Source organism: Belonocnema kinseyi, chromosome 9 (genome assembly GCF_010883055.1).
Source record: "Belonocnema kinseyi isolate 2016_QV_RU_SX_M_011 chromosome 9, B_treatae_v1, whole genome shotgun sequence".
NCBI classification, from domain to species: domain Eukaryota; kingdom Metazoa; phylum Arthropoda; class Insecta; order Hymenoptera; family Cynipidae; genus Belonocnema; species Belonocnema kinseyi.
The window spans coordinates 74,207,173-74,223,628 of record NC_046665.1 but is presented as its reverse complement, the minus strand read 5'-3'; the positions used below and the strand labels follow the sequence as shown (position 1 = coordinate 74,223,628).

Sequence of the window (16,456 nt, the reverse complement as noted above, 5' to 3'; positions counted from 1 at the left end):
CCACTGATATAAAACAATTTTAAAATTGAATATAAAAAGGCGCTTTATTTATATTTTTCAATTATAGTGTTTGCATTCATAAAAAACCTGAAAGCACGTGCATATTTGGGGAAGTGCATAAATTGTATAAAGTCTTTTTGGATTGAATATACAATTGTTTGGTTAAAAATGTATGCATATTGTTAAAAACTCGTCATTTTTGGTAAAAAATCCATTTTTTCTTTAAAAATGTAAATGGTTAAAAAATAATTGATTTCAATTGAGGATTCAAGTATTTTGTTGAAAATTCGATTTTTTTTGTTGGTAAATCTAACTGTTTTTTATTTTTAATTAAAATATCATTTTATACATTTTTTGTTGAAAATTCATCTTTTTAGATTGAAAATGTAACTCCTTGATTGACAGTCGACTTACCTTAAAAAAAAGTTGATTGGTAAAGAAATTGTTACAAAATTCAGCTATTTTTTAGAAGATTGCTTTTTAAAATTGAAAATTTATTTTTAAATGCAAATTGAACTATTTCATTTTTGTTTAAAAATGTATGTTTTTAATTTAAAAATTAAGTTATTTGATTAAAAATTTATTTAGTTTGTTGAAACATTATCTCTTTTGGTAGAAAATTAATCTGCGTGTTTGAAAATGTAACGATTTAGTTATTAATTTACGTATTTTATTAAAAAAAATTTTTGTTGTAAAAAAATAATCTTGTTTGAAAATCCATTTATTCGGTTTAAAATGTATGTCTTTTCTTTAAAATTCGTGTTTTTTAGTAGAAAATAAATTTTCTTTCTTCAAATGTTATCTTTTCTGTTAAAATTTAATTGTTTGATTGATAATTCGACTGTTTTGTAGAAACATTGTCTTTTTAGCATGAAAATTTTAATATTTTGTTCACATTTGATGTATGTTGAAAATTTGTCTCTTTGGATGAATTCAATTCTTTTTCATTTAAAATAAAAATATTTTTTAGTGTTAATATCAACTGTTAGATTTTTCGACGAGAATGTATCTTTCTTTGTTGAAAATGCAACTACTTGGTTAACAGTTAACCTTCTTGTTGAAATAATGTATATTTTTTGCTTAAAAACTCAACTATTTCGTTAAAAATGAACTTTTTGTTTGTTAAAATTTTGATTTGACATATCTGAAACTTTAAACCATTTCTTTTCAATTTGTTTCTAGAGTCGTGGGGAGATTATATTTATATAACCTTAAGTACAAATGAACCTAAAAAATAAATAGTTCATTGAATTTTTTTCTGCATTAAAAATTATTTTTCATCTCAAAAGGAAAAATCGCATTCTGTGTACTTTTAAAATGCTTTTTAATGATGAATAATAACCACCCTTTATATACACATATTCTAATTCTTATTTTAACTTTCTAGGAAGAAAAATATGAGCTGGCCTTGAAAAAGTTTTCTACAGCTTTGCAAATTGCTGGATTTAAACCTCATTTGTCATACAATGTTGCATTGTGTTATTACAAAATGAAAGAATATGCGCCGTCGCTCAAACATATCGGTGCGTACAGAAATCGCTTGATTTTTAAAAATTAAATCTCATTAATTGCTCTTTTTTAGCGGATATCATTGAGCAGGGAATCCGAGAACATCCAGAGCTGAGCGTCGGAATGACAACGGAAGGAATTGAAGTTCGCAGCGTAGGAAATACGTTGACTTTGCATGAAACTGCATTGACGGAGGCTTTTAATCTGAAAGCAGCTATCGAGTATCAGTTAAAAAATTGTAATAAAATGTTTTTATCAAAGTTTCCATCTTATTCGATTTTTGGATAATAAATTGTATATTGTTTTAGACGAAGCAGCGAAAGAGGCCTTGACGGATATGCCACCACGTTCAGAGGAAGAGTTGGATGCAGTTACTTTGCATAATCAAGCGCTGATCAACATGGACACGAAACCAGGCGAAGGATTTGAAAAACTGCAATTTTTATTGCAACAAAATCCTTTTCCTCCTGAAACTTTCGCAAACCTATTACTCCTTTATTGCAAGTATCAGTTTTATGATTTAGCTGCTGATGTCCTTGCTGAGAATGTTCATTTGACTTACAAGTATCTGACACCAGTAAGTACTCAATACTATTATTATTTAACATCTCTGGATTTTTATTTCCTGTAATTTAGAAAAAAAAACAATTTAAAGGTCTACTATTGACCCCCCGTTTATAGATTTATTGTTCACACCTTCCGTTTAAAGACAGGGTCTTTCAAGTCCTATATAGTTTTTGAACTGTTTCTTTCTTTCAAAAAATGTAGTAAAATTCAGGATTATTTTTTTATGTGTCTTCCCTGCCCAAAAATCGGACATATTCTGAAAGGAAATTTCTGATAGATTCTGAAATTTTCGAAAAAATATTCTTTTCAGATTTTATCAGAATCTTTCCGAAATCTACATCCGAATTCTTCAGTTTCTTTCCGAAAATTTGTCCCAATTTAATTCCAACAGATTTTATCAGAAGTATCCCACTAGTGTTCTATCGGATCTTATCAGAAATGTTCCATTTCTTCTTATCAGTTGTTATCATAAATTCTTAATTGTTAATAGTAGTAATAATTAATACTATTAATAATATATTATTTTGTTTATGCAAATTATTATTTAAGAAAAGTTAATAATAATAATAATAATTTGGACAATTGTTTAAACAAGATTTAAAAAATAATTCTTTTTATTAAAAATGTTTTCACTAAATTACTATCAAATATATCAAACAATTATAATTTTGAAGAAATTATTTAATTAATAAAATTATTAAATTTCGAAATTTATTAAATGAATAATTTTTTACTTTCTAATCCTTCGATATATTTTAATTTTAAAAGTTTATTTACAATTACATGATAATTACATATCAAGTTCTATTAACAAATAATTATATAATAATATTACATAATTTAGTTTTCTGATAAAATCTAAGTGAAACTGACAAAACTGCGCACGGGACAGTTTCGGAAAAGGTCGAAAAAAAACGGAAAGGTACCGCTGGGACACTTTCTGCTAAATTCTGAGATTCTGAAAGAAAATGGTGGTTCAGTTTCGGATGCAGATTTCAGAAAGAATTTGAAAGATATGGGAAGCTTCGGAAAGGAAGTTCTATCAGAAATTTCTGGAAGGGTACACGGTCCAATTATAGGTGGTGTCAAACGTTAAAAACTTTTAAAAATAAAAATTGAAATTTAGGGGAAAAAATAGAAAAAAGCTATGTTAGTTAAAAAATGAATAATTTTTTAAGAAATACATTTTTTTTAAATCGTTGCAGAGTTTGAAAAGTAGGATATTGAATGTTTTAACAAATTTAAAAAAAAAATTTTTAATTGGAATTCAACTTGTGTCATTTATAAATAAAAGGATTTAAAACGGAATAATTTGAAATTAAGCGAGTTTTGAAATTGAAAAAATGCATTCAGAACCCTCAACATTTAGAAATTTCAGTCTAAAATTAAAAAAAAAGTTGGACATTTTCTATTGAAAGCAATTAAAATTTGATGGTTTCTAATTCAAAGAACATTTGAAAATTTTTATTTTGAATCAAAGAATCTTAAAATTCATTGATTTCAGATTAGAATTTTGAAAACTGGATCATTGAAAATTCAAAGGAATTCAAATTGTATTATTTCGAATTAAAAGCTTTCAAAATTGAAAACTTTTTCATTTAACTAACTTTTTACTTAAGTGACAAAAATTTGACAATTTGAAATTGAAAAATACATACATTTTAGTTTCAGAGTCAAAGCTTTTGAAGTTCTAGAATTTTAAATTCTTATTACATAAGAAATTATAATTTAATGTTAAAATTTAAAATGAAGTATTTTTGAATGAAAACTATTCAAAAATAAAAAAATATTTCTACTATGGAACGTTACAAATTATATAAGTCCGAACTTCATTTGAAACTGAAAAATTTTAACTATCAAGAATTTTGATATTAAATCTTTTTTATAATCAAACCTGTTAAAATTTAACCTGTTTTAAGTAAATCTAAATGATAATCATTTTTTTCAATCAAATATTTTTCAATTTTAAAAGATTCTTTTTTTAAACTTCAACAAAAAATCGATCAATTTCAAGATATTTCATTGAAAATTACGAGAAAAAAAAAGAATACGGAACAAGATCTCTATGATTCCCATTTTTAAGGTTGCAAAATTTAAAGCCCTTAAATTCGAAAATATATATTTTTGTTGAATGTTTTGGAATGTTTTCAAAAAAGAAATAATGCAATTAATTTTCTTAATTTTTTTATTGTTTTGGTTTTATTCTGGAGGTATTGAATTAAAAAATTTGATATTACAAATCCTTTAATCTGAAAAACGTGCAACTATCAAGTCTTTCAATTTGATATTCTACGAATCTATGATTTCAATAAATTTAAAAAACCAAAGAATTTTTAAGTTTAAAATTGAAACCAAACAATTTAGAATATTTAAATCTGAAATTATTAGACATAAAACTATCAAGGCTTTCAATATGGAATTTTGAAAAAATAAGTTATGAAATTGTTCTGACATTTTTAATATTTGAATTTGAAACTATTATCGAATTGGAAAGAATTAATTTCAAAAGTTTTGAGTCATTAAGACTATTAATTAAAAGTTACTGTACAATATTAGCAGTCAGATTTTCAACGAAATTCAAAATATTTTAGGGTGGTCTCTAAAAACAAAAAAAGATTGCAGGTCATTTCCTGTTGATACAAAATATTTCTAGGTCATTAATGATGCTTACATTAAATATACAGAGCAAGGAATATCTTGTGGAAAAAACATTTTGATTGATACTAAAAGAGTTAGAAAGTGTTAAAGAATATGGTGTTCGCTCAGAAACTACTGAATATTTATTTTAACGAATAAATAATAAAATGTTGATTCTTTGACCGTAATGTATTCAAAGAAAAAATCTCAACTTTTCTGTCCGTAGAAAAGAATCTGCAATTGCATATTCAAAATCATAATTTTAAATTAAATTATCGAAATTTTAAAGAGGGTAAATATATTATTATTAAGTATCGGATCATATAGTATAAAGGAACCAACCTCAAAATTGAACTGCTTAATTTGAATCCATAAATAATTGAATTACACTTTTTTTAGGTAATTAGGGCCTATTCCTATTTTGAATCAATTTTGTATTCAATGTAAAAAATTGACTAATATCAATAGTTTTTCTATGAAACTTTTGTTATATGCTTGAACTATCTTAAATTATAATCTTGAAACTAAACCGTTAAAAACGATTATTTTCAAATTGTGCATAATGAATTTTAAAATTCAATAATTTTCATCTAACAAGGGGAGACCAGCTATTTTCAATTTTAGTTTCGGTTCATAATTTTTGTTATTAAAGCTAAGTATTAATTTGCCAAAGCAATAATACGTAATTTTTTGCCGTTTTCAGCTTCATAGTTTAAAGATTGCGTGTTCGATTCTCGCTGGCTGCGCCTTTTTTATTTACTAAAATATTTATCAATTTAATTTTCTTGAATAATCTTCAGAAATTATGCGAATAATAATTTTTATATGCCTTTTTAACAGAAAAACTATTTTATTTTAACTTTATCACGTTTCTCGTACATAAATCTGTTTTCTATAAATTTTATTAATTGTTATTATATTTACTAATTATATTTGAAATTTAAAATCAATATTTTGAAAATCCAGGGGAACAAAGGGTGTCTACTCAGACCCTGGAAAAAAAATCCCTGACAATTCCACGGTTTTTTTTTCAAGTATCTCAAGTTCTTTCCAGGTATAATTTTTCATGGTGTGGAGCTATTCAAATATCTCGCATTTTTCAAAACGATCAATTATATTGAAAGATGTTCTTAATTAATCATATTCTGAATTTGTTCCTAAAATTCATGACTTTGACGAATAATTCAAACCAATTTTTATTCCCTCCAAATTCCTAATTTTTCAACTAAACAGTGGCATTTTGAACTAAAAAACATCCATTTGTTTAATTTCAAATAAACAAAAATTGTTTATTAGTTTAAAAAAATTAATTTCCACTAAAAAAGTTAATTTAATCAAATAGTTTTATTTTCAACCAAAAGCTAAGATTATAAATATTTAACTCGAATACTTGAATTTTCAACGAAAAAGATTAATTAAAAAATGGAATAATTAAATTTTCAGTTAAAAAAATTAATTTTCAACTAAACCGATGCATTTTTAACTGGAATAGTAGAATTTTCAACCAGAAATCTTGATTTCAACCAGAGAGATTAGTTTCTACAAAAAAAAACGAATTTTCAACCAAATATTTGAACTTTAAACTAAAAAAGATCGATTTTCAACCTAATAGTTGAATTTTGAACGAAAAAAATATCATCTTTAAATAAAAACAGAATTGTTTAATTTTCAGTTTAAAAAAAACTAATTTTTCTCAACAATCTTTTATCCGAAGAGATGAATCTTCAACTAAAATGATAGAATCTTCAATTAGAATAGTTACATTTTCAATAAAAACAAAAAACGAATTAAAATTATAAACCCTTAAATAAAGCAAATTAATTTTTAATGAAAGAGTTCAACTTTCAATGAAGTGATTAAATTTTCATTATAAAAAACATAATTTTTTAAAGAAAAATGTAGTAATTGATATTCCAACCCAAAAAAATATTTTAATTTTTAATCAGAAGCAGTTGAATTCAACAAAGAGAGAATTTTCAACGAAATACATGAAGTTTCAACCAGATACTTGAATTTCCAACTAAAAACGATCAATTTCAAACCAAAAATAGAATACTTATTTTTTCGGTTACAAAAATTAAGTAAAAAAAAACAAACAAACTAATTTCAACAAAACAGTTAAATAAAGTAATATAAATCTACTTGCAAAAACAAGGAATCATTTTTAATCAATTTTATATTGCAATTAAAAAAAAACAAGCACTTTCTCGAAAGAATTCCCTGACTTAAAAAAAGGTAACTGACATTTACAGGTTTTTTTTCGGATATATAAAAATTCCCTGACAATTTCAGGTTCTCCAGGTGCAAAAACTGGATGTATTATAATAAATTGTCAAAAATTGACTGATAGAAAAAATCGCTAGATAAAAAATACCCGAAATAAAACGAAACATAGGAGCTTCGAAATGGACAGAATGAATGAATCGCAAATTATTATTTATATACAATTGTGAAACTTAAGACTCAAAAAGACAAATATGTCCAAAACATTTATTTGATCAAAAATTATACATGATGAATTAAGCAATTTGTAGATTCAATCTGAATACTTGGATTTTGAACGCTTACACTTTTTAGAATGTCGTTCTGAAGACTCTCCGGTAATATATTTCTTCCTTTTTGGCTTCGAATCCGAATCTGAGTCGCTCTCGCTCAAACTGCTATCGCGCTTCTTTTTTCGTTTGTGATCCTTGGAATGCTTTTTTCTCTTCTTTATTTTTCTGTCCTCCTTAGAATCATCACTTTCAGAGTCAGAATCGTGTTTTTGCGAGGACTTTTTCTTCTTTTTCTTAATCTTTTTGGATTTGTGCTTCTTTTCCGTGGGTGCTTGGACATCAGGAACAGGCGGCGCTTCGTCTTCGATTTCCGGTATGAGTGCATACCTTTTGCCATCGGCAGGCATAAAACAGTCTTTAGCCAAGTGTCCCACAGTACCACATTTTTTACAAGTAGTATCTAGAACGGCGTCTAGTTTAATTGCTTGACGCTCTCTGGGAACGAATGTCTTTCTTCTCTGGTCGTCCAGTTGCTGTTTTACGCCGTTCGGGTCCAAATCCGTTCCGTTTCCTTGATTCACATGCTTCATGGAAAGTCCAACCTTTCCATCGTCTCCGACATTTATTATTTTACACCAGACATGTTCTCCTCGTTGCAGTACATCCGCGACGTCATCTACGTGAGCTGTACTTATCTGTGTATATAATTAGTACGAATTAAAGAAGAGATAAGAAAATATGCGTCTAAATTCAAAAACAATAACAGAGATCACAGTCGTTCCCCTATTCCCCTGAGTTTCCCCTTTCTTAAATTCCACTTTTCCCCTATCTTTAAAAATTTTCCCATTTTTACACCCATTTCTCTACACATGTACCACATTTGAAAATACAACATTTAAATTACAAGGGAAATTATCTGGAATTTGAAATTATGCATAAATACTGTCAGAGAGATCTCTGATACAGCAATAATAATAGTTTTTTTTACATCTACAAAATTATTCTATTCAAAATTAGAATATGCTAGCGCGTGTATTTTATTTTTTAAATAGATTTACACCAGGGATCTTTCGAAATTTTTGCGAAACGTTTGTAACTGTTCTGAATACTTTCAAATCTTTGAAATCTGCGAAATTTTGTAAAATTATTTGAAATTGCAATTGTGAAATATTTGTAATTCATTTGTGCGGAAATGTATTTTCACAATAAATTATACCAATGACGTAGAAAATAATGTAAAAATGGTGTATTTTTGTAAAAATTTGTAATCACTTGTCAACATTTTTAAAGTGTCCAAATTTGAGTAAATACTTGTAGTTCTTAGTAATTTTTTTGTAACTTTCTATTGTGTTAAAAAAACGTTGAAATTGTATGAATATTCAAAACTAATTCTAGCAGAAAAACCCAGTTTTAGTTGAATTTGGACTCTTTTGAAAATGTTTATATATAATTATAAATTTTTACAAAAAATTACAAGTTTCATATTATACTTTATTGTAGTTTGTTATATTTATTTTAAAAGTCAGTTTTCACCAGGGAGCTCTCGTGATCTTTGTGAAATATTTGAAATCGTTCGTGAATAGTTTGAAATTGTTGAGATTTTTGTGGAACGCTTGGAAATATTTTTTAATAATTCTGAAATCTTGAAAATACAATATTTGAATTGTACGGGAAATTCTCTGGAATTTAAAAATATACATAAATACTGTCAGAGAGATTTCTGATACTGTAATAAGAATATTTTTTTTTACACCTGCAAAATGATTCTATTCAAAATTAGAATATGCTACCGCGTATAGTGAAAGTTTTTTTTTTTAATTTAAATATAAAGCATTATCTTATTTTTATAGTTAAAATTAAATTTGTTGTCACATCTATAATGTAGTTAATAATAAAATACAGTTGTACAATATTGAAGCACTTGAATAGATTATTTGGAAATGAATAAAGCATAACATAATTTTAAAAATCCAATATGTCGTAACACATATATAACTATATAGTTCAAAGTCTTAATTATACTTTCGATAAAAAAATTTATCTTTTCGAGTAGAAAATTGAACGGTTTGGGTTTTTGACTTGAAAATGAAAATTTGTAATGTAAATTTCAACTATTTAGTTTACAATTAACTCTTTTGTTGAAAATTGATATTTTATGACTTGAAAATAATTCAACTTTTTTGTTCAGAAGTTTATCAATTGGGTTGAATTTTCTTTTCCTGGCTGAAAAATATTTCTTGGTTGAAAATTCAACTGTTTTGTCGAAAATTCGTTTCTTTTTTTTTTGTTGAAAATCAATTTTTGTAACTGAAAATCGAACTATTTCATCTTTGGTTTAAAATTGATCTTTCTTAGCTAAAAATTCAACTATTTGGCTGAAAATTTCTGTAATTTGTTGTAAATCCATCTTTTTTGGTAGAAAATGAATCATCTTGCTTGAAAATTCAACCTTAGTTGAATGTTGAACTACGTTTTTCAACATTGATTTAATTTAACTTTCATATTTTCAGGTAGAAAATTGAACTTTCTTGTGCAAAATTCGTCTTTTTTACTTCGAAACTTAATAATTTTTTTTTCTCTCTTAAATGGAAAATCTTTCTTTGATGGAAATTCATCTCTTTTGGTAAAAATTTGATCGTTTTCGGTTAAAAGTTAAACTGTTTGGTCAAAAATGAATCTGTTCGTTTTAGGAGTCAATCATTTTGTTGAAATTTCATCTTTTCTGTTTAATTCAACTGTCTTAGATTAAAAATAAACTCTTATTGTTGTAGAAGATTTATCATTTTAGTTGAAAAATTAACTATTTGGTTGAAAATTTAATTATTTTGTGAAAAATGTAACTATTTGGTTCAAAAATCGTCTTTTTTAGTCTAAAATTTAACTGCTTTGTTAAACATTCGTCTTGTTAACTTGGAAATTGAACAATTTGGTTGAAAATGCAACTGTTTTTTGTTTAAGTTTAAGAATTCGACTAATACTTAAAAATTCATCTTTATGTAAAAAAATTAACTATTTGGTATAATAATTATTTTGGTCGTTGTCGGGTTTAAAATCCAAATTTTTTCTTGAAAAGTCTACTTTTTAGCTTGAAAATTAAATTATTTGATTGAAAATGCTTTTTTTTCGGTTGAAAAGTTTTGCTTTTAGTTTGAAAATTCGACTATTTTGTTGAAAATGCAATATATTTCGACTTGAAGTCTTAGGAATTAAAATTGTTTCATATCTAATATAATAGAGTAAATATATTAGTTTCATTAAAAATACTTTACTTATTTAATATATAATCTATATGTTAATACTTTATGAAAATAAATTCAGAATAAATCAAAATCTAAATTCTTCTTTAACGTCCAAAATTCAAATTCTACTCCGAAATTCTTATAAATTAAAAAATTCAAGAATCCAGGGATCAAATTTAGACAACATTATACATACATTTTTGACTGAAAACTGGCATTGACTTGTACATAAGTAGGATAATGCATTGGAATATTTGTTACGAATTTCAGATTTGATAAAAGAATCAACAATATTTAAAAGATAGATAGACTTAATTCAATTAAATAAATACCTGTGATCGATGAACTAGGCCTTGTTGGATACAACCTGGAATTCGAACGAAAGCTCCATAATTCTGAACGGAAGCTACTTCTCCCAGAAATATTTGATTTAATTCACAAGTGCCCATTTTTGTCAATATATTTTCACATCCTTTTGGGTTTGCAATTTAATACGAAAGTTTACAACTTTTTGCGTCGTTACTGCCCAAAATTCTGACATTTGTAGTGTTTTTATAGGTTAGAGTACTTGACGTTTATCGTAAACATTTTTCCATAGGGCCGTCGATTAGGAATCTTTTTGAAGGCACCTTTTTCTTTTAAATATTTAAGAATTTAAAAAAATATATTTATTAGAAACGGTTATCCGTATTTTTAAATATGCTGATTTAAATGGAATTTTATACAATTTAAATATTATTTTGAAATCTTTAAATTTGTTATTAAATCTTTTTAAATTATAAAATATTTTTAATCGATTGGTACGCGGAAATGTATTTTCACAATAAATTATAATAAAGTATAAAAATGTAAAATGGTAAGTTCTTGTAAAAATTTGTAATTATTTCTAAACATTTTTTTAATTGTGCGGATTTGAGTAAAAACTAGTAGTTTCCAGTAATCGTGTTTGAAATATTTTTGTAATCTTCTATTGCATTTTTAAAAAATCACAAAATTGTATAAAATTACTAAAATTATGCTACTAGAAACCACACGTTTTTGGTAGAATTCGAATACTGAAAAATATTAACAAGTAGGCAGTTAAAAAATATGATTATTGTGCTTCATTATAATTTGTTGTATTTTATTTTTTAAATAAATTTACACCAGGGATCTTTCGAAATTTTTGTGACACGTTTGTTATAGTTTGTGAATGCTTTCAAATCTTTGAAATTTTCGAAACTTGGTTTGAAATTCATTGGTGCGGAAATGTATTTTCACAATAAATTAAAACAATAACGTAGAATATAATGTACAAATTGTATATGTTTGTAGAAATTTGTAATCACGTGTAAAAATGTTTAAAGTGTCTAAATTTGAGTAAATACTTGTAGTTCCTAGTTTTTTTGTAACTTTCTATTGTTTTAAAAAAACGTTAAAATTGTATAAATATTAAAAACTAATTCTAGTAGAAAAAACCAGTTTTAGTTGAATTTGGACTCTTTTGAAAATGTTTACATATAATTATAAATTTTTACAAAAATTACAAGTTGCATATTATTATACTTTATTGTTGTTTGTTATATTTTATTTTAAAAGTCATTTTTCACCAGGGAGCTCTCGTGATCTTTGTGAACGCTTTGAAATTGTTGAAATTGTTGTGAAATCCTTGGGAATACTTTTTAATAATTCTGAAATCTTAAAATTTTTATGTAAATTCTTTGATATCTTTGTGAAGTGTTTGAAATTTTTAAGACATTTTTTAAATATATATTGGATATTTTTGTTAAATATTTAAAAATCTTTTTAAATCCTTTGAAATCGAATGGTAGAAATGTATTTTGATATTAAAACACAATAAAGCACAACGATGTGAAAATGGTAATTTTTACAAAAAATTAGAGTTTGCATATTATTATACTTTATTGTAATTGGTTCCATTTTATTGTAAAAAGACGTTGCCACCCTGGATTTTTCAAAATCTTCGTCAGATATTTAGAATACTTTTGTGAATACTTTGGAAAGTTTTATTTTTTCTAAAAACTTTGCGAAAAATTTGCAATTTTTGTGAAATCCTTTACAATATTTTGAAATCTTTCTGTATTCTTTATGAAGTCTAAGCTATTTTAAAATCCTTTGAAATTGGTTTATGAAAGCGTTTTTTACGCTAAAACACAATAAATTACAACAATCTGAAAATAATAATTTTTACACAAATTAAAGTTTGTATATTATTGTACTCTTTTGTAATTTGTTGTATTTTATTGTAAAAATATACTTCCAACAGGAAATTTTCTCGTCTTTTGAAATCTTTGAAATATTTCTGAAATTTTTCCGAAATTTTCCAACTTTTGGTGAAATTCTTTGAAATCTTTTACAATTTTTCTGCAATCTGTAAAAATCATAAAAATATTTGAAATTTTTATGAAATCTTTTGAAGGGTTTTAAATCTTAAAATCTGTTTTACGAAATAGAAAGTATTCTCTAAAATGCTTTTAAATATGTTTCAGTACATGTACGATTTTTTGGATGCATTGATTACACAGCAAACGTCGCCGGAAGAGGCATATCGGAAATTTGATGACCTTGCGAATAAACATACAGAGTCGTTAAGAAAATCAACAAAGCAAGTGCAAGAGGCAAGACTAAATCACGACGATAATGCAGTTAAAAAAGCTGTTAATGATTACGAAGAGTCTTTGGAACGTTATATTCCAGTATTGATGGCTCAAGCTAAAATATATTGGGAACTGGGAAATTACACCCAGGTTGAGAAAATCTTTCGAAAGAGTTCTGAATTTTGCAATGAGCATGATATTTGGAAACTAAACGTCGCTCACACTCTTTTCATGCAAGAAACTAAATTTAAAGAAGCAACTGGATTCTATGAACCGATTGTAAAGAAGAAATACGACAGCGTGCGTATGAATTTCAAATTTAAGCAATTTTGGAAATAATTTTAGAATTAATTAGAGGCCTGATTTAAAAATTAAATAATCTTAACTATCTATAATTGTAGATTTTAGATGTGAGCGCAATTGTTTTGGCCAATCTGTGTGTGAGTTACATTATGACGACGCAGAACACAGAAGCGGAGGAATTGATGAAAAAAATCGAAAAAGAGGAGGAAACTATAGCATTTGAGGAACAAGACAAAAAGCTTTTTCATTTGTGTATTGTGAATTTGGTAATCGGTACACTGTATTGTTCTAAAGGAAATTACGAATTCGGTATATCAAGAGTGATGAAAAGTCTCGAGCCATATAATAAAAAACTAGGAACTGATACTTGGTTTTATGCTAAAAGATGTTTTTTGTCGCTTTTGGAACAATTAGCGAAGCAGCTTGTTGTATTGAAAGATTCTACATTACAAGAGTGTATTCAGTTCTTGGAACATTGTGAAGGTAAGGAACCGTACTTAACTGTTAACTGGCACAACTTCTTTTTATTACGTAAATAGCTCAACGGGTGTAAATCACCCCAAGAGTTCAAACATGTCTCGTGCAGCCGGTATTGAATATTTTTGCACAAAAAAATTGTGTAATGTATTTTAAGATATTTTTTTTTAGAAAAAAGTTACTGCATTATTGATGCTTCCGAAACAGGTATTTATTTTGGAAATTAAAACTCGTTTTTTCTGGGAAAATAAAACACCATATTTTTCCATGTTCAAATCAATTTAAATTTATTTGAATGCACAAAAATAGATAATAAATACAAAAGTAACATAAAAAACAATTTTTTAAAGTTGTAATTACTCTTTCAAACCTACACAGTCGCCTGCAAAATTCTCATGGCACATCGGGAGATTGCACGCGATTGCAATCGTGATCTAAGCGTGCATTTTTGACGAAAATCCCTGATATTAATAGCACCAATTTTTGTTGAAAATCACTTTTTTGCTCAATGACGGCACAGCGGGTAATTAATACCCCACAGTTTTACAAGGTCGACACGTAGGCCATTTTCTCGAATTTCGTACGGTTATTTCGAGCTCAAAAATGTGTTGGGGTAAAGTTTACCCATAGTGCCAGTAAAGGGTTAAACCACGTTACAGCTTAATGGGGGGGGGGGGGGGGGGGGGGGGGGGGGGGGGGTCGCGTTATTTTATTACGATTAATTACTCGCAGTAATTGTACAGAAATTTAATATGAATTTAAATTTACGTGCCAAAGAAACTTGGTGAGTCAGGGAATTTTATTGGTCCGGGAAAAGTGAGAGACTTGAGAAAAATCTCCCAAAAGTCAGTGAATTTCTGTAACTTTAAAAAACTGTTAAGCAGAAGAAAAATTTGAAAATGTTCTATTTTAATTTATCAAATATTCTAGGTCAAAATGTTACAAGCCTAGGCTGCTGGTCTATTAATATTAATATTATGGTAAATATTAATGCTCGAGTCAGAGAAAATGAAAAATGGGTGCGGGGAAAAACTGGGCAATTTTTAAAATAAAGTTGTGTGGTAACTCTGATATAATATTCTTGTTAGTAATTTATTTGCCTTGTATTTATTTATCTTTTTTTGAGTTGTTTCCTCGCGAAGATTATTCTTTTAGTTATAAATTTTAATATTTGTTTGAAGATCTGAAATCTTTTTTAAATGAAAATTCAACTCTTTTTGTGAAAATTTGTATTTTTATTTGAAAATTCATTTATCTTATTAGAAATAGCATCTTTCTTCGATAAAATAAGAACAATTTTTTAAATAAAGTTAAAATTGCATTTTTATCTAAAAAAGATGCAATATTCACTAAAACAGATGAACTTTTAAATTAAATAGAGAAATTAAAAAAAAAAGTTGAATCTTCAACTAAAACCGATTCCAGTTGACTTTTAAACACTGAAATATGAATTTTAAACAATAAGTAAATTTTCTACGAAATAGTAAAATTTTCAACCAAAAAGGATGATTTTTTTAAACAAAATTATTGAATTTTCAGCTAAACAGTTGCATTTTTATAGAGAAAAGATGCAACTTCTACTAAAGTAGATGAATTTTTAAATTAAAAATACAAATTTAAGCAAGTTAAATCTTCTACTAATAAGATTGCAGTTGTCTTTTCAACACCAAAATATGAATTTTAAACAATAATTAAATGTTCGAGGAAATAGTTGATTTTTCAACAAGACAGTTGAATTTTCAAGCAGATAGGATGGCATTTAAACAGAATTGTTGAATTCTCAACCGAAAGATTGCATTTTTTTCTGAAAAAGATGCAATTTCTACAAAAATAGATGAATTTTTTAATCAAAAAGACAAATTGAAATAAAAGTTGAATAATCGACTAAAAAAGATTCCAGTTGACTTTTCAACAACAAAATATGAATTTTAAACAATAAGTAAATTTTCTGCGAAATAGTTGAATTTTCAAACAAAAAGGATGATTTTTTAAACTAAATTATTGAATTTTCAAACAAATATTTGAATTTTTACACAAAAAAGATACAATTTCTACCAACATATATGAATTTTTATATTAAAAAGATCAATTTTCAACCAAAAAATAGTTGAATTTTCGACCAAAAAACATTCCAGTTGACTCTTCAACACCAAAATTTGAATTTTTAACAGAAAGTAAATTATCTACGAAATAGTCGAATGTTCGACAAAAAAGTTGAAGTTTTAAAACAAAAAGGATGATTTTTAAGCAAAATTATTTAGTTTTCAATCAAACAGTTGCACCTTCATCCAAAAAATATGAAACTTTCATTAAAATAGATCAATTTTTAAATGAAAAATACAAATTAAAAGAAAAAGTTGAATCTTCGACTAAAAAAGATTTCAGTTAACTTTTCAATATCAAAATATAAATTTTAAACAACAAGTACATTTTCTACGAAACAGTTGATTTTTCAACAAAACAGTTGAATTTTCAATCAAAAAGAGCAATTTTTTAAAAAGAAAATAAATATAATTTTTTGCGAATAGACCATCCTTTTTGGTTGAAAATGCAACTTTTTTGTTGAGAATTCAACTATTTCGTAGATAAATTACTTTCTGTTAAAAATGAAAATTTTAGTGCTGAAAAGTCA

General features: G+C 26.1%; 2 protein-coding genes across 5 annotated transcripts in view; one reads left to right on the top strand and one right to left on the bottom strand.

Annotated features, from left to right (window-relative positions):
- Nucleotides 1-16,456, top strand: part of LOC117179350 (tetratricopeptide repeat protein 30A) — a 28,271-nt gene that overhangs the window by 10,321 nt on the left and 1,494 nt on the right. For all 4 annotated transcript variants that reach the window (XM_033371042.1, XM_033371045.1, XM_033371044.1 and 1 more), the window contains 5 exons: nucleotides 1,388-1,523; nucleotides 1,583-1,747; nucleotides 1,818-2,086; nucleotides 12,937-13,344; nucleotides 13,446-13,830. In XM_033371042.1, coding sequence (XP_033226933.1) covers nucleotides 1,388-1,523; nucleotides 1,583-1,747; nucleotides 1,818-2,086; nucleotides 12,937-13,344; nucleotides 13,446-13,830 — 1,363 coding nt within the window. The remainder of the gene's footprint in view (nucleotides 1-1,387; nucleotides 1,524-1,582; nucleotides 1,748-1,817; nucleotides 2,087-12,936; nucleotides 13,345-13,445; nucleotides 13,831-16,456) is intronic.
- On the bottom strand, nucleotides 7,176-11,022 carry LOC117179353 (nucleolar protein of 40 kDa-like). Its single transcript, XM_033371047.1, has 2 exons — nucleotides 10,780-11,022; nucleotides 7,176-7,903 (listed from the first exon to the last, which is right to left on the bottom strand). The coding sequence occupies exons 1-2, from the start codon at nucleotides 10,894-10,896 to the stop codon at nucleotides 7,250-7,252; spliced, it is 771 nt and encodes a 256-aa protein (XP_033226938.1). The 5' UTR covers nucleotides 10,897-11,022; the 3' UTR covers nucleotides 7,176-7,249.